The sequence below is a fragment of the Thunnus thynnus genome, chromosome 13 (assembly GCF_963924715.1).
Source record: "Thunnus thynnus chromosome 13, fThuThy2.1, whole genome shotgun sequence".
Classification (NCBI taxonomy): domain Eukaryota; kingdom Metazoa; phylum Chordata; class Actinopteri; order Scombriformes; family Scombridae; genus Thunnus; species Thunnus thynnus.
Genome location: NC_089529.1, coordinates 29914915 through 29935463, shown reverse-complemented (window position 1 = coordinate 29935463; position 20549 = coordinate 29914915). Strand labels below are relative to the sequence as shown.

At 37.2% G+C, this 20549-nt stretch overlaps 5 protein-coding genes across 5 annotated transcripts; all 5 read right to left on the bottom strand.

Annotated features, from left to right (window-relative positions):
• Positions 1 to 2302: 2302 nt before the first annotated feature.
• Positions 2303 to 3847, bottom strand: LOC137195073 (olfactory receptor 8G17-like). The gene has a single exon (XM_067607143.1). The coding sequence runs from the start codon at positions 3845 to 3847 to the stop codon at positions 2930 to 2932; it is 918 nt and encodes a 305-aa protein (XP_067463244.1). The 3' UTR covers positions 2303 to 2929.
• Positions 3848 to 6135: 2288 nt separating this feature from the next.
• On the bottom strand, positions 6136 to 8791 carry LOC137195072 (olfactory receptor 8G17-like). The gene has a single exon (XM_067607142.1). The coding sequence runs from the start codon at positions 8201 to 8203 to the stop codon at positions 7265 to 7267; it is 939 nt and encodes a 312-aa protein (XP_067463243.1). The 5' UTR covers positions 8204 to 8791; the 3' UTR covers positions 6136 to 7264.
• Positions 8792 to 10135: 1344 nt separating this feature from the next.
• Positions 10136 to 11225, bottom strand: LOC137195071 (olfactory receptor 8G17-like). Its single transcript, XM_067607141.1, has one exon. It carries the CDS (start codon positions 11220 to 11222, stop codon positions 10281 to 10283), a length of 942 nt encoding a protein of 313 aa, XP_067463242.1. The 5' UTR covers positions 11223 to 11225; the 3' UTR covers positions 10136 to 10280.
• Positions 11226 to 13183: 1958 nt separating this feature from the next.
• LOC137195070 (olfactory receptor 8G17-like) lies at positions 13184 to 14229 on the bottom strand. The gene has a single exon (XM_067607140.1). The coding sequence runs from the start codon at positions 14224 to 14226 to the stop codon at positions 13285 to 13287; it is 942 nt and encodes a 313-aa protein (XP_067463241.1). The 5' UTR covers positions 14227 to 14229; the 3' UTR covers positions 13184 to 13284.
• Positions 14230 to 17027: 2798 nt separating this feature from the next.
• LOC137195069 (olfactory receptor 8G17-like) lies at positions 17028 to 18246 on the bottom strand. The gene has a single exon (XM_067607138.1). It carries the CDS (start codon positions 18241 to 18243, stop codon positions 17302 to 17304), a length of 942 nt encoding a protein of 313 aa, XP_067463239.1. The 5' UTR covers positions 18244 to 18246; the 3' UTR covers positions 17028 to 17301.
• Between the last annotated feature and the right edge of the window lie 2303 nt (positions 18247 to 20549).

The following is a 20549-nucleotide window of genomic DNA, read 5'->3' as shown; positions in this document are numbered from 1 at the left end:
GCTTCAAACTTTAATACATGACTTATGACACTATGCTGAGAAAGTTGTTAAAAACTTTGTAATAACTTGAACAGTTTGGATTTTATAAGCCCTCAAAGTTGCAGTGCCACATCACACCTTACAATCGCCTAAGGGCAAAGACCCTATTGGCAGAGGCCCAAAAGTTCCTCTGCCTTTTGGGCCTTTGGGCCCTGTTTACACCTGTCATTAACATGCGTCTCCACATGCGTCTTGAGTGACCGTCTTGTGATCGATCTCACTTCTCCATCGCTCTATATGCAAATAAATACGGACATCATTTCCGTTTGCAAAGACCAAATTCATTGTTATTTTTAACTGGCGGGAGGACCGGAGGTCCATGTATCCTTTGTCCAAAGTTGTGTTCAACTTGTTTGATAATAGGCTAAAACAATACATTGTGTGTCCCCGAACAAAAATCAAATGCCCATCCTATTGATTTACTCTAGAGTCGCATCTATATATATATATATATATATATATATATATATATATATATATATATATATATATATATATATATATATATATATATATATATATATATATATATATATATATATATATATATATATAAAAAGAGCAGTCTCACAGAGACGCTGTGCACATGAGAAACAGCGGCATAACTGATTATTTAAATCTCCAACACGCCAACAGGATCAGTCAAGATTTAATGTTCTGTGTTCTACATATCCAAAAGGTTACACACACAGTACAGGTTCATACAGTGAAACTGTTTGGCCCTCCTGATGAATCCTGAGCTCATTATGTCAGCAGCGTTTTTAGTTTTGCTGCAGCGCATAACTGTAGTTATCAACTAGTCAGTCCAGAGGGAACTGTCCAGCAATATTTAGCTTCTGAAATATTTTCTGGACAGACAAGCGAAAAATGAATGTTTTAATTTCTATTCCAATTGTTGATTTGATGAAGAAAATGGGTTAGGGGAATGAGAAAAAAAAAGAAACAGGAAGTGGATTTTGTTTTTTTAATTTCCATGAAAAATGGAAAAACAAAATAACGCATTGTTTAGCTTTTATCAAACAAGTTGAACAGCTTTGGACGGAGGGTCCTGTGCCTAGTCTGAAAATAGAGGATGTTAGTTGAGTAGGTGGTCCTTCCATGTGGACCAGGACTCATTGCATTTACACTGCTAAATGAATGTGGCCACATGTGGCCCAGACCACCCAGAGTGATCGGATCTCAATGTGTCCACAATGCATCTTGGCTGTGTTCACACCTCTACTTAAAGCTGTCCATTTGTGATCGGATCACCCGAGATGGATGTTAATGCCAGGTGTAAACAGGACCTTACTCCAACATATCCAATCATTTTCAAATGTTTCATCTTCCTATGGTAAAATGAAACCATTTAATGACACTAAAATGCCCAATATGATTGTAAAGGATGGTCTACAAGAGGTCCAGTGTTGTGTCTAAGTCTGTTCCCCCCTCGAATAATGTCCCCCTCCTGTTAAAACTACTTTACATGCCAATAGAACAAACTATTATTGGCACGGAAAACCACTCTGGATCAACATTCTGTGGACTACTGGCACAGAATCCTGCTCTGCATCAGTAGTCAGTATATTATTACACCAGCTCTTTAACCGATGCCTGTGTTTTTATTGTTGTTGTTGTTGTTGTTGTTGTTGTTGTTGCTTGTACAAATGAATTACTAAACCAATACATGCAATTATGTCTCACAGTGTTTTCAGTAAGATATCCATATGTGTAAATAAGTACAAACTGCTGAAGTAAATAAAGACAAAGTAAGTAACACAGTTTATTATGGTAAACGTTGCAAATTTGTGGCAATGTATATTAATATTTGGGTGCTTTACATTTGTGTTTTGGGATTTTAAGTTACTTCAGAGATTAACTTTTATTTGCAAAGAAACAAATTATGTTCCCCATCCAGGACTCCATGCTGTATTACACTAACTGAGATACAATGAACTCAGCTGCTAGTGTCTCACAATTGAGTATGCTAACTGATCAATACAATAAGAAAGCAGGAGGAGAAAGCAGCATCTTTGAAAATGCATTTCAGAATATAATGTGATAATGATACATTTCACATAGATATCATAATTAATATTAGAAGTTGACAAACAAAAATCTCACTATTTGGATTCACCAAGTAAGAGAAAGTATGAATATCTGAAATTTGGATTAAAATGAAAACATTCAGCTTCAGTGAGTGGAATTCATGAAAACAACCATTTGTCACGATTCACCATTCTCACCAAAAACAATGGCTATAAACAATTATTATAATGTGGAATACAATACAGCAGTTTGGTTTAGAGGGGATCTATTATGCTTTTCCTTATTTTCAGCCATATATATATCACATTACACTGTCGGATGTTCATATTAAACATGGCCAAAGTTTCAAATAATGAGGTAAACGTATGTAAAATGAATCACTGTGAGCAAAAAGCTCAGGCTCAGACTGCTCTGTGGTCTGCAGCTCTTCATTAAACATCTCACTGTGGCTGTTTCTGCTTGTACTATTCCTCCCTGCATTATTTCTAACTGATCCACTGAACAAATAGCTCCAAATATCTCAATATCTTGTTGTGTCAACTGGTTTTTAGGGCTGCTAGTGAAGATCTGCTAATTCGGTGAAGAACACATTTGATTTCCTATAAATTTTTCACAATAGAACGGCCTGTTTCAGACGTAGGCTGAACTGAGGGCCAGTATAAGACAAATAAGGAGTTCTCTGAACTATGAATCATGCAAAGCTACTCTAGCGGAGTCCCAAAATAAAAATATAGAGCTGAAAATGAGCATAATAGGTCCCCTATAATTTGATGACTTTTCACAATCTGTGACTGTGTTGTCCCCACATGTACTCTCTAAATTTGAATTTCTGAACTCAGAATAATGGCATCATTGGTTTGGATCAAAATAATTTTGACATGGATTTGCAGATTTCTGCAGATTGCACCCCATATATAAGTGGGTTCAGGGTGCCAGGGATGATATGAAACAGAATGGCAGAGAGTTTCCTGTAGTCTGAGTACTGTGGGAAGCGATGCAGAAGAATGGCAATCATCCCACTGAGCAGCATTATCAGATACACAACAAGATGAGTGCTGCAGGTCTTCAAGGCTTTACTGTTCAAAGACTTGTTCTTACTGGTCAAACAAACTACTGTAATCTTAGTATAAGTGAGAACAATACTGCCTATGGAAGCTGTAAGCAAGACTACAGTGAAAGTGAGGCCATAGACATTATTAATAAACACATTCTCACAGGAGAGTTTAAACAGCGAGGCATTATCACAGTAAGGATTCATGATCAGAGTCCTGCATCGGTTCAGCCGTATGGTCAGACCGAGCAGAATCCCAACCAAAACAAAGCCCACTCCCCAGGCAGAAACTGTCAGCTTGATCACCATCTTGTTGGTCATTATGGCAGCATAGCGTAGAGGATTGCAGATGGCAACATATCTGTCAAAGGCCATAATCATGAGCACAGTGTGAGCGGTGGTACCAAACATTTGTGTGGTGAAAGCTTGAATCACACATTCATAATAAGTGATGACACGTTCAGAGGGAGGCAGCAACATGTCCATAAGCAAACGGGGCACCATGTTTGAATTTCCAAGGATGTCATTGAGTGGCAGGTTGCAAAAAAGGAGATACATGGGCTGGTGAAGATTCTTGTCAATAAAAACCAGACATGTAATGCCTACATTCAAAAACATTAGAAAAACATAGGAGAAAAAAAAGAAGAGAAAGACAGGATAGATAGAGCCCTTTGAGATATTTAATCCCTCGAGTTGGAGTGTGAAGCTGTTGTAGGTGTAGTTTTCCATCAACCTGCAATAAGAAAGATCAGAAATCACTGATATGCTTAATGATAAATTATATAAACATTTTGCTTTTACCAGATAATGAAGTTCCACAAAAGATTAAAACAACCAAAACAAAAACTTAAGTGAAAGATAATTACTACGTTTTGACTTTGATTGGAGATTGATAATATATATTGTCAGAGAAAAAGACTATTTGTAATTCAGTAATACCTGCTTTGACTCCTCTGGTTCATCAGTCTTTCGTCTTTTCTTTCTAGAGTCTTTGTTGGCAGTTGATATCCAGCAAAGAAGATCTCTTCCTTGGTTGTGGTTTTATATAGCTCTAGTTTTATCACCAGGGGGCTCATTCATTCATTACAACATTATGAAGTCATAATGGCTATCTTAATGGCCCAATATGTAATTTCCCTGCATTAATATGTCCAAAACACTAGACCTATGTTATATATTTTGTTGAGGTGTGAACTTGCTGGATTAGCTGGTAACTTTAGCTGCATCAGAGTGATGCAGCTAAATGAACCTGAATTATACAACGACAATAGCTTGAGCTGCTATCACAAATCTAATGTTAAGACCAAATTAAAAACGTCAGTAGCATTTGATTTTTTGTTTTTGGACACAAACAGCACACTATGACAAATCTCATGTTAAGGTAAAATCAAAACAAATATCAGTAATGTTAGCTACTAACTGTGTCCATTACATTGCCATGTTTAAGCTCAACTACACAATGCCAGTAACTTTAGTTGCTGACTTTAGCCCTTATTGAGGGTTGCCAACTTTGGTGCCTGGCTGAAGTGAGATTTTGATGCCATGGGCTTAACCATGCATACGTGCATGACAGCAGCAGCAGCTTCATCAGTAACAGGAGTTTGGACCAAAAAACTTAACCTAAGGTAAGACAAGACGAAGCTCTATTAAAATATTGAATATGGTGATATTGCCTATCCTTTGACATCAACAGCAGTGGTTCCGCGGCTGGCTAACGGCCGCTAACATAGCTAGGCAGTCTCTGTGTGACCATAACACTGAATGTAACAACACAGACGTCCACAGCTAATGTTAGCTAACATTAGCTGAGCATCACAAGACGCTGTTGTCAGCCATTTGCCAGCCGCCAAATCACTGCTGTTTTGATGTCAAATTATAGGCAAAATCATCATCTTTGATATTTTAATCTAGCTTCATCTGGTTTTACCTGCAGGTTAGGTTTTTTGGTCTAACCTCCGTTTTCCTCCAACAGTAGGAAACAGTTGAAGACTGTTGACTCTGGAAGAATCTGATATTTAACTACATTTAAATGATAAAATGTTACATACTGTTTAATACTGTTACATACGATTTGAACAGAGGACTTTTATTTTAATAAAGTTGTTTCACAACATGACACTTAACATCAGGAACTGAACTGGATGACAGGACACTTATCAATAATACAATGGTAAATCCCATAAAAAAGCAAAGCTAGCAGAGCTAGCATTACACTATTCAACTGAAAACAGTTACTAGATGTGTACACTAAACGATCTTTATGAACCTATAATAACTTTTAAGAAGTAACAGGAGCATTTCCAAACAGACAACATGACAAGGGAGCCTTGAATTAAGACATGACAAACATAAAGTGCGGTGCTAAGCTAAAAGAAAAATAGCTCATTGCAGTCAGTCAGTTTCTTCTGCAGTTGCTTCACTTCTGGTGAAGTTATTGAGCAGAAAAACATACAGCACCACTCCGCCATTGCAACTACGTTGTGGTCGGAGGGGGTATTATCCTAAAATCCTGTCAGCAGGACTCAAGCATTCTGCTGCCACCTAGAGGCCACATTTATCTAGTGCAGTCCCCTCTTTTATTGCTGCGGCAGCAACGTGGTAATGTGGCAGTAAAGCAGACTAATGAAACAAGAAACATCTGTAGCTAATTATCTGCTCAGCTACAACACATTAAACAGCATGTAAATGCTCAATTTGGACCCGTTAGTTGGTGGTTTGGTGTTTTCTCTTCAAAAGTTAGTGTCACACTGTCCATGACTTGTAACTACAGCAGTTTGTTCACTTTGTCTCCATTCTGTATGGTAACCTCAGTAGCCTGCCAGCTAATGTCAATCAAACAAGCCTTTGACATGCCCCTCCTGATGGCTGAGAAAAAAAGGTGCATTTCTCATACTTTTCCAAAAACCTTTTTTCTTCATTCTAGTAATGCAAAACTATTAGAAACACATTGAAAAAAAAAAAAAGATATATATATATATATATACAATTATTTTTGACTGCAAAGTGGGATATTTAAATATGATTTCATTTGGATTTTAATGTAAATTAACGAGGATATTGTGAAATTCTTGAAAATTAGTGTACTTTTTGTCACTTTGTTTTACCAACAATCACATTTAAAAATCTGTCTTTACAGCTAATATTACTGACATTTAACCCAGTGTTCAACATCTGGTTCACCCACAAGACAGTCCCAACACACAAGAACACAACACAGAGACCTAGAGCATCTAGGTGAGGGACCTACAGAACAAAGGAAAACAGAGTGTGTTAAATAGTCATAACATGAGAAGAAACAGGTGGTTTAACATTTTTCAGCCGTGACTCATGGTTATAGAATAGAATAGAATTCTTTTATTTTCATTGCACAGAATACAACAAAATTGAGTAGCAATCCAGACGGTGCATTCCCACATAAAGTGTTAAATATATAAATAACCTGGGAATATGCACATAGAAATATCATGTTTCCAAGTAAGAAATCACGTCATTTCTAGTTGAATTTTGATGGTATCACCTTAAAAAAGAGGGAATCTGTAGAAATGTGTGCTTTATTTTCTGGTAATTACTGATGGTAATTTATTGGAAGTGTCCTGTAAATATGATGGTATTATACTGATATCCCACAAGTAAACATGAAAGTAATATTACTACTTTTTTTAAAAAAATACCCATTTATTCCCCTCACTTTCATTAAAATTATTTCAGCCACTGTAATAGCAAAGAATATACACTACTGGTCACTGAAAATTAGTTTTTGACTGGGTGGAAGATGTGGATTCACTTTTAATAACCGGACAGTATAACCAAACACTAATGACACAGGGGTTTATTTTTAGTTCTAATTTAATGTGTCTGTATTAAACTGTAGGTAAAGATGGCAACAGTGAGACTAACCTGAGGAGCTGGAAGCTAGGGTTATTTATTTATACACTACCAACAAAAATAAATGAAAAACTGCTCAATCAGAACCATATAAATTAAAATTAAAACCAATCATAGATTGACAATAACACAATTAATTTCACTTACTTTTATACTTTTGCATGACAACTGTCAAAGTCTTGATATCCACAGGGATGAATAAAAATATATGATATATGGGATATCATGGGAAATTATGGCTGTGCTTGCAAATTCTATTTATCATGATGGCAAAACCTTCTTGGACAACAACTTTGACAATAATTTCTGTATTTCTTTGGACTGCACACCATAAATAATAGGGTTGAGGCTGCCAGGGATTATATGAAACAAAATGGTACAGAGTTTTCTGTAGTCCGAGTATTGGGGAAAGCGGTGAAGACTAATGATAGACATTCCATTGAAGATCATGATCAGATACACAACTAGATGAGTGCTGCAGGTCTTCAAAGCTTTACTGTTCAAAGACTTGTTCTTATTAGTGAGACAGACTACTGTAATCTTAGTATAGGTGAGAACAATGGTGCCTACTGAACCTATAAACAGGACGACAGTGAATGTGATGCCATAGACATTATTAATATACACACTCTCACAGGAGAGTTTAAACAAGGAGGCATTGTCACAGTAAGGATTCGTGATCAGAGTCCTGCATGTATTCAGCCGTATGGTCAGACCGAGCAGAATCCCAACCAAAACAAAGGCCACTCCCCAGGCAGAAACTGTCAGCTTGATCACCATCTTGTTGGTCATTATGGCAGCATAGCGCAGAGGATTGCAGATGGCAACATATCTGTCAAAGGCCATAATCATGAGCACAGTGTGGGAAGTGGTGCCAAACATGTGTGTGGTGAAAGCTTGGACCACACACTCGTAGTAGCTGATGAGGCGTTCAGAGGGAGGCCGAAACATGTCTATAAGCAACCGGGGCACCATGATCGAATTTCCAAGGATATCATTGAATGGAAGGTTGCAAAAAAGCAGATACATAGGCTGGTGAAGGCTTTTGTCTATGAAAATGATTACAGCGATGCCTAAATTGGCAACCATTATAAACAGATAGGAGAAAAAAAAGAAGAGATAGAGAGGGTAGATAGAATCCTTTGAGACATTTAACCCTTCCAGCTGTAACGTGGGGCTGTTGTAGGTGTAGTTTTCCATCAACCTGAAAGAACAAAACAATGCTCCTATTGTCACATGCAATGTCTAGGCAATCTACCTATGAGAGATCATTTTCTAGAGACAGTACTGACTGAGTGAATGGTATCAACATAAGTTTTCTCTCTGATCAGAAATTATGAGAAAAAGTTATAAAAATTGTGAAGAAACAGTTCTTGTAGACCATTAATACCTGTTTGCGTGTCTCTGGTTTCAGTCCGTCCTCTCTTTCTCGTGTCTGGTAATACCCATCAGCACCAAACAAGATGTTCTCTGTTGCAGTGTTTTATAGACATGTTTTTAACTCTCTGGGAATCAATCATTGTTACCTTGGATAATGACTGATGCAACATGAAGGATTATTACATTGGCCATCATAGCTGTTGAAATACACAACTTGTAGCTCTAAGACTATAATGTTTATCTCACATTGTTTTACCTTCAGTTACACCATCACCTTATTTTTAATTAGACTTTCATTAACTCTCACAAAGCGGGTCAGGAGCTGTCAGGAGGTCTGAAGATCCACCCGTATGAATATCAAAATTACCAATCAATAAAAACATAGTTAAAATCATTTGATATTCTAGAACAGTCGTTCCGAGTGGTGTCCGGGGACCCCCAGGGGTCATTGAGGGGATTCCTGGGGGTCCCTAGGAGAAAGGGGGATAAATTATCTTCACTATAATTCATTCCATGTGTAAACACAATGACAGAATGTATGCCTATTGGGTTTCATACACTTTCTGTAATAAAACATCTAAAAGCAAAAATCTCATCAGATGGCGGACATAATCCTGTCAACTGGGGGTCCCTGGTCTAATATTTGTCAGTTTAGTAATAGAGTGTTTGCAGATTTTGAAAAGTCTTGATAATCATTTAATTCAATTCACTCAACAAAAGCCTTAGAAGGTAAGTCTTGAATATTTTTCTTGCCTGTAGACAGTAACATTAATTAACACTTTTTTGTATGGGTTTGCAGGCAGTCAGGAGACGATCTACATCTATAAACTACAAGTGAGACTGGTGCGACACTCGATTGTGCTACACATAGCTGTTAGATTTTATGGAGCTTCGGTCAGTGCTATCAAACCGGTAGCAAACACTGTCACTACTGCAGCTACATTATCTAGGAAGCTCTCATAATGTACAAGTGTGAATTTTAGCAAAACAGTTTAATGAATTATTTGGTAATTGGGTAATCCAGCTTTCAGTTTTCTGCTGCTTATCTAGGTCCAGGTCACCTTAATTGATTAGTTATATTACAAGGAATTATTGTTAGCTGGCAAGTAATGACAAGAATGAGATATAATGGTCAATAAATGAATGTACTTAATACATAATTGAGTTTATGCCTGTCGTATGATATGTGCTTTATAAATAAATTTGACTTGACTTGACATATTGTCTCTGGTTTTCCATCATCCTTTGACTGGTATGACTATGAAAGAGGTATAAATTGAATTAAGGTCTTTTAAAGTCCTACATTTCCTTTTGTTAACACTGCAGAAACCCTGAGTTAAAAAAAAAATAGATTGGGCACGTTTTACATGTGATGCAAAATACTCATAATTTGGGAATTCATTAAGAGAAATGTGCTTGATGTAGGATAAATTACGATGAACACACAACCTTTCCTGCCACCTTATTGGCTAAATATCTGATCATTTTCAAATAGTCCATCATCAAATCATTAACTGGACTTTTCTTTCTTAAAGGATAGGTTAAGGTTCAGGGCACAGTCATTTTTATTAAGCTTTTATAATGCACACTTGAGAACTACGGGATGTGACTACAGCATGTTATTATTTTCATCACTACATTTAACCACATGAAATATTACATTTATAGAAAATGATTGCCTTTATAATTAGCATTGTATAACCACATTATTGGTAGATATTACCTTTTCTTATTATTATTACCGTGCTGTGATGTAAAGAATGAGGATGGGTTGCCTGTCCATTTTTTTTTTTTTTTACAAGGCACAAACACAAGAATATGGAATACAATAGGCCACTCTTAGTTCATATTTTATATCATTTGTGTTGTAAAATTTACAAATCAGACTTGGAAATTATTATGATGGCAAGATTTTCTTGGGCTCAAACAACTTTGCCAAAAATTTCTGTATCTCTTTGGACTGCACACCATAAATAATGGGGTTCAGGCTGCCAGGGATTATATGAAACAGGATGCTACTGAGTTTTCTGTAAAATGAGTATTGGGGAAAGCGGTGAAGAGTAATGATAGACATTCCATTGAAGATCATGATCAGATACACAACCAGATGAGTGCTGCAGGTCTTCAAAGCTTTACTGTTCAAAGACTTGTTCTTGCTAGTCAGACAAACTACTGTAATCTTAGTATAGGTGAGAACAATGGTGCCTACTGAACCTATAAACAGGACGACAGTGAATGTGATGCCATAGACATTATTAATATACACACTCTCACATGAGAGTTTAAACAAGGAGGCATTGTCACAGTAAGGATTCGTGATCAGAGTCCTGCATGTATTCAGCCGTATGGTCAGACCAAGCAGAATCCCAACCAAAACAAAGGCCACTCCCCAGGCAGAAACTGTCAGCTTGATCACCATCTTGTTGGTCATTATGGCAGCATAGCGTAGAGGATTGCAGATGGCAACATATCTGTCAAAGGCCATAATCATGAGCACAGTGTGGGAAGTGGTGCCAAACATGTGTGTGGTGAAAGCTTGGACCACACACTCATAGTAGCTAATGAGGCGTTCAGAGGGAGGCCTAAACATGTCTATAAGCAACCGGGGCACCATGAACGAATTTCCAAAGATATCATTGAATGGAAGGTTGCAAAAAAGCAGATACATAGGCTGGTGAAGGCTTTTGTCTATGAAAATGATTACAGCGATGCCTAAATTGGCAACCATTATAAACAAATAGGAGAAAAAAAAGAAGAGATAGAGAGGGTAGATAGAATTCTTTGAGACATTTAACCCTTCCAGCTGTAACGTGGGGCTGTTGTAGGTGTAGTTTTCCATCAACCTGAAAGAACAAAACAATTCTCTTATTGTCACATGCAATGTCTAGGCAATCTACCTATGAGAGATCATTTTCTAGAGACAGTACTGACTGAGTGAATGGTATCAACATAAGTTTTCTCTCTGATCAGAAATTATGAGAAAAAGTTATAAAAATTGTGAAGAAACAGTTCTTGTAGACCATTAATACCTGTTTGCGTGTCTCTGGTTTCAGTCCGTCCTCTCTTTCTCATGCCTGGTAATACCCATCAGCACCAAACAAGATGTTCTCTGTTGCAGTGTTTTATAGACATGTTTTAACTCTCTGGGAATCAATCATTGTTACCTTGGATGATGACTGATGCAACATGAAGGATTATTACATTGGCCATCATAGCTGTTGAAATACAAAACTTGTAGCTCTAAGACTATAATGTTTATCTCACATTGTTTTACCTTCAGTTACACCATCACCTTATTTTTATTTAGACTTTCATTAACTCTCACAAAGCGGGTCAGGAGCTGTCAGGAGGTCTGGAGGTCCACCCGTATGAATATCAAAATTACCAATCAATAAAAACATAGTTAAAATCATCTGATATTCTAGAACAGTCGTTCCGAGTGGTGTCCGGGGACCCCCAGGGGTCATTGAGGGGATTCCTGGGGGTCCCTAGGAGAAAGGGGGATAAATTATCTTCACTATAATTCCATCCATGTGTAAACACAATGACAGAATGTATGCCTATTGGGTTTCATACACTTTCTGTAATAAAACATCTAAAAGCAAAAATCTAATCAGATGGGGGACATAATCCTGTCAACTGGGGGTCCCTGGTCTAATATTTGTCAGTTTAGTAATAGAGTGTTTGCAGATTTTGAAAAGTCTTGATAATCATTTAATTAATTTCCCTCAACAAAAGCCTTAGAAGGTAAGTCTTGAAGATTTTTCTTGCCTGTAGACAGTAACATTAATTAACACTTTTTTGTATGTGTTTGAAGGCAGTCAGGAGATGATCTACATCTATAAACTACAAGTGAGACTGGTGCGACACTGGATTGTGCTACACATAGCTGTTAGATTTTATGGAGCTTCAGTCAGTGCTATCAAACTGGTAGCAAACACTGTCACTACTGCAGCTACAGTATCTAGGAAGCTCTCATAATGTACAAGTGTCAATTTTAGCAAAACAGTTTAATGAATTATTTGGTAATTGGGTAATCCAGCTTTCAGTTTTCTGCTGCTTATCTAGGTCCAGGTCACCTTAATTGATTAGTTATATTACAAGGAATTATTGTTAGCTGGCAAGTAATGACAAGAATGAGATATAATGGTCAATAAATGAATGTACTTAATACATATTTGAGTTTATGCCTGTCGTATGATATGTGCTATATAAATAAATTTGACTTGACTTGACATATTGTCTCTGGTTTTCCATCATCCTTTGACTGGTATGACTATGAAAGAGGTATAAATTGAATTAACGTCTTTTAAAGTCTTACATTTCCTTTTGTTAACACTGCAGAAACCCTGAGTTAAAAAAAATAGATTGGGCACATTTTACATGTGATGCAAAATACTCATAATTTGGGAATTCATTAAGAGAAATGTGCTTGATGTAGGATAAATTACGATGAACACACAACCTTTCCTGCCACCTTATTGGCTAAATATCAAATAGTCCATCATCAAATCATTAACTGGACTTTTCTTTCTTAAAGGATAGGTTAAGGTTCAGGGCACAGTCACTTTTATTAAGCTTTTATAATGCACACTTGAGAACTACAGGGTGTGACTACAGCATGTTATTATTTTCATCACTACATTTAACCACATGAAATATTACATTTATAGAAAATGATTGCCTTTATAATTAGCATTGTATAACAACATTATTGGTAGATATTACCTTTTCTAATTATTATTACCGTGCTGTGATGTAAAGAATGAGGATGAGTTGCCTGTCCATTTTTTTTTTTTTTACAAGGCACAAACACAAGAATATGGAATACAATAGGCCACTCTTAGTTCATATTTTATATCATTTGTGTTGTAAAATTTACAAATCAGACTTGGAAATTATTATGATGGCAAGATTTTCTTGGGCTCAAACAACTTTGCCAAAAATTTCCGTATCTCTTTGGACTGCACACCATAAATAATGGGGTTCAGGCTGCCAGGGATTATATGAAACAGGATGCTACTGAGTTTTCTGTAATCTGAGTATTGAGGGAAGCGATGCAGAGCAATGAGGGACATTCCACTGAACACCATGATCAGATACACAACCAGATGAGTGCTGCAGGTCTTCAAAGCTTTACTGTTTAAAGACTTGTTCTTGCTAGTCAGACAAACTACTGTAATCTTAGTATAGGTGAGAACCATGCTGCCTATTGAAGCTGTAAACAAGACTACAGTGAAAGTAAGGCCATAGACATTATTAATAAACACACTATCACAGGAGAGCATAAAAAGTGAGGCATTGTCACAATAGGGACTTGTGATCAGAGTCCTGCATCGGTTCAGCCGTATGGTCAGACCGAGCAGAATCCCAACCAAAACAAAGGCCACTCCCCAGGCAGAAACTGTCAGCTTGATCACCATGTTGTTGGTCATTATGACAGCATAGCGTAGAGGATTGCAGATGGCAACATATCTGTCAAAGGCCATAATCATGAGCACAGTGAGACTGGTGGTACCAAACATGTGTGAGGTAAAAGCTTGGACCACACACTCATAGTAGCTAATGAGGCGTTCAGAGGGAGGCCTAAACATGTCTATAAGCAAACGAGGCACTAAGATAGAGTTTCCAAGGATGTCATTAAATGGCAGGTTGCAAAAAAGGAGATACATGGGCTGGTGAAGGTTCTTGTCAGTGAAAACCAGTACAGCAATGCCAACATTTGCAACCATTATAAACAGATAGGAGAAAAGGAAGAAGAAATACAAAGGGTAGACAGAATCTTTTGAAACATTTAACCCCTCCAGCTGGAGCGTGAAGCTGTTGTAGGTGTAGTTTTCCATCAACCTGAAAGAACAAAACAATGTTCTTACTGTCACATGTACTGTCTAGTCAATCTACCAATGAGAAATAATTTTCTAGGAACAAAACTTATTGTACAATTAAACACAACATAATCTTTTAGCTTTTCCCAGATATTAATTAATGCTAAGGTAACGCGTGTACAATACATAGTCTTTTACTATTGCTGTAACAGTTAAAGCTGAGTGAGCAAATATTATTTACACAAGTTATCAGACATTATGAAAAAAAATATAAAAATTGTGAAGAAACAGTTTTTTGTAGACCTGTAAGACCTATTTGCGTGTCTTGGGTTACAATCTGTCTTCTCCTTCTTCTACTGGTTAACTGCTGGTAATACCCACCAGCACCAAACAAGATGTTCTCTGTTGCAGTGTTTTATAGACATGTTTTTAACTCTTGGGGAATCAATCATTGTTACCTTGGATAATGTCTGATGAAATATTAAGGATTATTACACTGGGCATCGCAACTGTTAATGAGTTGAAATATACAACTAGAGTAGACTAGAAGTCACATTGTTCTACTTTCAGTTCCACCATCCAGAACTGGCCCTAGTCCTTTGGGGGCTCTAATCAAAATTTGGTTGGGGGCCCCTTTGATTTATGAGCAATGAACAAGGCACCACAACAAGAGCATAATATAGCCGTTTCTATAGGTTTGACTACAACACATAACTTACCAGCATTGTCAGTCTTTTGGGTGACATGACCACGTTCCGCACCAGAAGTAGAGGTGGCTGATTGGAAAGGCAATGAAATAAAGAAATTAATTAAACATTGTCTTAACTTTTAGAATGCAGAAGGCTATCATTTTAATCCCCTTTTATACTCAATAGTGGGAGCTACAGTATGTTTACTGGCAACTGTGACCCTTTTCCAATCATGTACTTTAGTAGTGCTCCCAGAAAGGGGATGGAAAGAATAAGTTATTAACGTTATCCCTTTAGTGCAGAGGCCAAACTGGGCCTGTTTCTGCCTAAACTTGTATTGTTCTGTTAAATGTTTTATAACACCAGATGTGAACATCACAGCTCCATAGATAATGTTAGATAGATAATGGATAGATAATGGCTTAAATGATAATGATAGATGATGGCTTAAATTGAAGAAGACCCTTGTACCATTAAATGTATTCATTTTAATAATTGACTCTTATAATTTCCATGTATATTAGGAGGCAGTAAACACACAGATGACTTGGAAAAAAATAGAAAATAAAGTTTCACATCACATTTTATCTTTATAATGATAATAATAATAATAATAATAATATCAGCTCAGCGAGACAGAGACAGACCTCCAGAGTGACAGTGGATATACAAAATACAAGATAGCGTGGCTAAGGCTGATATAAGAGGCTAATGCTCTCCTGTGGTTTAGTGCAGATTATCTTAAGATACAGGCACCAAAAATGGAGCCTAAAGGCTTAAATACATGTATCTCCTTGCCTCTTCTCTTCTTTGAGCCTCTTGTTTTTTCTTTTTTCATGTACAGACAAATATTTTCTTTTTTTGTCAGATATCGTAAGAGTCTCTGACTGACCCTGTGACAAGGGGTGATGTACACACTGTCACTGACACACACACACATACGGGTGCTGGAGCAAGCCGTACTCTCAGCTGCAAGGGCTGTTGATTTGCCATAAAAAACAACTAAATTAATAACCACTATGCTTATTATGATGTTTAATATAGAGAGCTGTGTTTCTTTTTATTTTATTCTTTTATGTTGCTTTTTTTGTGTGAAATTTTTCCCCTCTGCTTGGCTGGCTCTGCTGCCATCATTTTTTTTCTATTAACTTTCACAAAGTGGTTGCTAGTTTCCTGGAATCCACACAAAGTGATGATGTAAATACAATGTAAACAGCAATTTAAAATTACACACGGCCATTGTCAGAAGTAAAAGCATGACCAACAAAACATAAACACCTGAAAATATGTGAAATTATCTGTGATAGGAAATAAAACCTTTCAATTATGTGAAACCAATAACAACAAAGAGACTCATAACTAGAGACTATGTCAGGAATCTTGATTTATTTTTGTTATTGATTTCAGTTTTAACAATCATATTAGTAATGTTTGTAACTTGCTTTTTTTCACCTGGTTCGTGACATGCTCTCTTTTACTGGCAGCAAGAAACCCATACATGCTATCGTGTCAACTAGAATGGATAACTGGTTTTCAAATTTTCTTATAGGGCACAGTATCTTCTTCACTGGAGGGCTACTTCACCATGTTTTTCTCCCATACAGTGCACCCTGAAGAGCACTTTACCATGTTTTTTGTTCACTGAAAGGGCACTCATCATGGCATCATGTTTTCTCAAACGTGGGTGCACCCTACAGGGCACTTAATTCCCTTTTTTCATTGAAAGGGCACCCAATTCTGAACTTCAATATGTTAGACTTCTTTTTCACTAGAAGGACACCCATACAGAACCCCATTACAACGGCAACTCATTGTGGGGTACTTTACAGGACAGTATCACATTTTCTTCCACTGAAAGGGAACCCATGAGGGCACTTCATTCCAGATTGTCACATATAGAGGCACTCTATAGGGCACTTCATCCTGATTTACCCATAACTAAGTCAGCAATTACAGAACTTTGGTATGTTTTCTCCTTTGTGCAGGCACCTTAAAGAGCATTTTATCATGTTTGCTCTACAGTGGGGGCACCTTAGAGGGCAATTTCACGGTTTTTGTCCTCGGGGGCACCAGGAGGGCAGTTGCATAAATGAGTGGAGAAGCATAATCAATGCAGATGCTTCCACACACGTGCACTGCATGGTACAAGTACACAGTTAACATCAAGTTATGCTCTGTGGCATATATAAAAATGCTGAGCAGGCCCAGTCAATTCAGATTTTGGCAGAAGGAAAAGATGTAAGATGTATTATTACCGTGCTGTGATGTAAAGAATGAGGATGGTTTGCCTGTCCATTTTTTTTTACAAGGCACAAACACAAGAATATGGAATACAATAGGCCATTCTTAGTTCATATTTTATATCATTTGTGTTGTAAAATTTACAAATCAGACTTGGAAATTATTATGATGGCAAGATTTTCTTGGGCTCAAACAACTTTGCCAAAAATTTCCGTATCTCTTTGGACTGCACACCATAAATAATGGGGTTCAGGCTGCCAGGGATTATATGAAACAGGATGCTACTGAGTTTTCTGTAATCTGAGTATTGAGGGAAGCGATGCAGAGCAATGAGGGACATTCCACTGAACACCATGATCAGATACACAACCAGATGAGTGCTGCAGGTCTTCAAGGCTTTACTGTTTAAAGACTTGTTCTTGCTAGTCAGACAAACTACTGTAATCTTAGTATAGGTGAGAACCATGCTGCCTATAGAACCTGTAAACAAGACTACAGTGAAAGTAAGGCCATAGACATTATTAATAAACACACTCTCACAGGACAGCATAAAAAGTGAGGCATTGTCACAATAGGGACTTGTGATCAGAGTCCTGCATCGGTTCAGCCGTATGGTCAGACCGAGCAGAATCCCAACCAAAACAAAGGCCACTCCCCAGGCAGAAACTGTCAGCTTGATCACCATGTTGTTGGTCATTATGACAGCATAGCATAGAGGATTGCAGATGGCAACATATCTGTCAAAGGCCATAATCATGAGCACAGTGTGAGTGGTGGTACCAAACATGTGTGAGGTAAAAGCTTGGACCACACACTCATAGTAGCTAATGAGGCGTTCAGAGGGAGGCCTAAACATGTCTATAAGCAAACGAGGCACTAAGATAGAGTTTCCAAGGATGTCATTAAATGGCAGGTTGCAAAAAAGGAGATACATGGGCTGGTGAAGGTTCTTGTCAGTGAAAACCAGTATAGCAATGCCAACATTTGCAACCATTATAAACAGATAGGAGAAAAGGAAGAAGAAATACAAAGGGTAGACAGAATCTTTTGAAACATTTAACCCCTCCAGCTGGAGCGTGAAGCTGTTGTAGGTGTAGTTTTCCATCAACCTGAAAGAACAAAACAATGTTTTTACTGTCACATGTACTGTCTAGTCAATCTACCAATGAGAAATAATTTTCTAGGAACAAAACTTATTGTACAATTAAACACAACATAATCTTTTAGCTTTTCCCAGATATTAATTAATGCTAAGGTAATGCGTGTACAATACATAGTCTTTTACTATTGCTGTAACAGTTAAAGCTGAGTGAGCAAATATTATTTACATAAGTTTTCTCTTTGATCAGAAATTATGAAAAAAAATATAAAAATTGTGAAGGAACAGTTTTTTGTAGACCTGTAAGACCTATTTGCGTGTCTTGGGTTACAATCTGTCTTCTCCTTCTTCTACTGGTTAACTGCTGGTAATACCCACCAGCACCAAACAAGATGTTCTCTGTTGCAGTGTTTTATGGACATGTTTTTAACTCTTGGGGAATCAATCATTGTTACCTTGGATAATGTCTGATGAAATATTAAGGATTATTACACTGGGCATCGCAACTGTTAATGAGTTGAAATATACAACTAGAGTAGACTAGAAGTCACATTGTTCTACTTTCAGTTCCACCATCCAGAACTGGCCCTAGTCCTTTGGGGGCTCTAATCAAAATTTGGTTGGGGGCCCCTTTGATTTATGAGCAATGAACAAGGCACCACAACAAGAGCATAATGTAGCCGTTTCTATAGGTTTGACTACAACACATAACTTACCAGCATTGTCAGTCTTTTGGGTGACATGACCACGTTCCGCACCAGAAGTAGAGGTGGCTGATTGGAAAGGCAATGAAATAAAGAAATTAATTAAACATTGTCTTAACTTTTAGAATGCAGAAGGCTATCATTTTAATCCCCTTTTATACTCAATAGTGGGAGCTACAGTATGTTTACTGGCAACTGTGACCCTTTTCCAATCATGTACTTTAGTAGTGCTCCCAGAAAGGGGATGGAAAGAATAAGTTATTAACGTTATCCCTTTAGTGCAGAGGCCAAACTGGGCCTGTTTCTGCCTAAACTTGTATTGTTCTGTTAAATGTTTTATAACACCAGATGTGAACATCACAGCTCCATAGATAATGTTAGATAGATAATGGATAGATAATGGCTTAAATGATAATGATAGATGATGGCTTAAATTGAAGAAGACCCTTGTACCATTAAATGTATTCATTTTAATAATTGACTCTTATAATTTCCATGTATATTAGGAGGCAGTAAACACACAGATGACTTGGAAAAAAATAGAAAATAAAGTTACACATCACATTTTATCTTTATAATGATAATAATAATAATAATAATATCAGCTCAGCGAGACAGAGACAGACCTCCAGAGTGACAGTGGATATACAAAATACAAGATAGCGTGGCTAAGGCTGATATAAGAGGCTAATGCTCTCCTGTGGTTTAGTGCAGATTATCTTAAGATACAGGCACCAAAAATGGAGCCTAAAGGCTTAAATACATGTATCTCCTTGCCTCTTCTCTTCTTTGAGCCTCTTGTTTTTTCTTTTTTCATGTACAGACAAATATTTTCTTTTTTTGTCAGATATCGTAAGAGTCTCTGACTGACCCTGTGACAAGGGGTGATGTACACACTGCCACTGACACACACACACATACGGGTGCTGGAGCAAGCCTTACCCTCAGCTGCAAGGGCTGTTGATTTGCCATTAAAAACAACTAAATTAATAACCACTATGCTTATTATGATGTTTAATATAAAGAGCTGTGTTTCTTTTTATTTTATTCTTTTTTGTTGCTTTTTTGTGTGAAATGTTTCCCCTCCTCTCTTTCTAGGGGGGCTTCTGCTGGCCACAGGACTGCAAAGGTTGCTTATTGGCTTGGCTGGCTCTGCTGCCATCATTTTTTTTTCTATTAACGTTCACAAAGTGGTTGCTAGTTTCCTGGAATCCACACAAAGTGATGATGTAAATACAATGTAAACAGCAATTTAAATTACACATGGTCATTGACAGAAGTAAAGGCATCACCAACAAAACATAAACAGCTGAAAATATGTGAAATTATCTGTGATAGGAAATAAAACCTTTCAATTATTTGAAACCAATAACAACAAAGAGACTCGTAACTAGAGACTATGTCAGGAATCTTGATTTATTTTTGTTATTGATTTCAGTTTTAACAATCATATTAGTAATGTTTGTAACTTGTTTTTTTTCACCTGGTTCGTGACATGCTCTCTTTTACTGGCAGCAAGAAACCCATACATGCTATCGTGTCAACTAGAATGGATAACTGGTTTTCAAATTTTCTTATAGGGCACAGTATCTTCTTCACTGGAGGGCT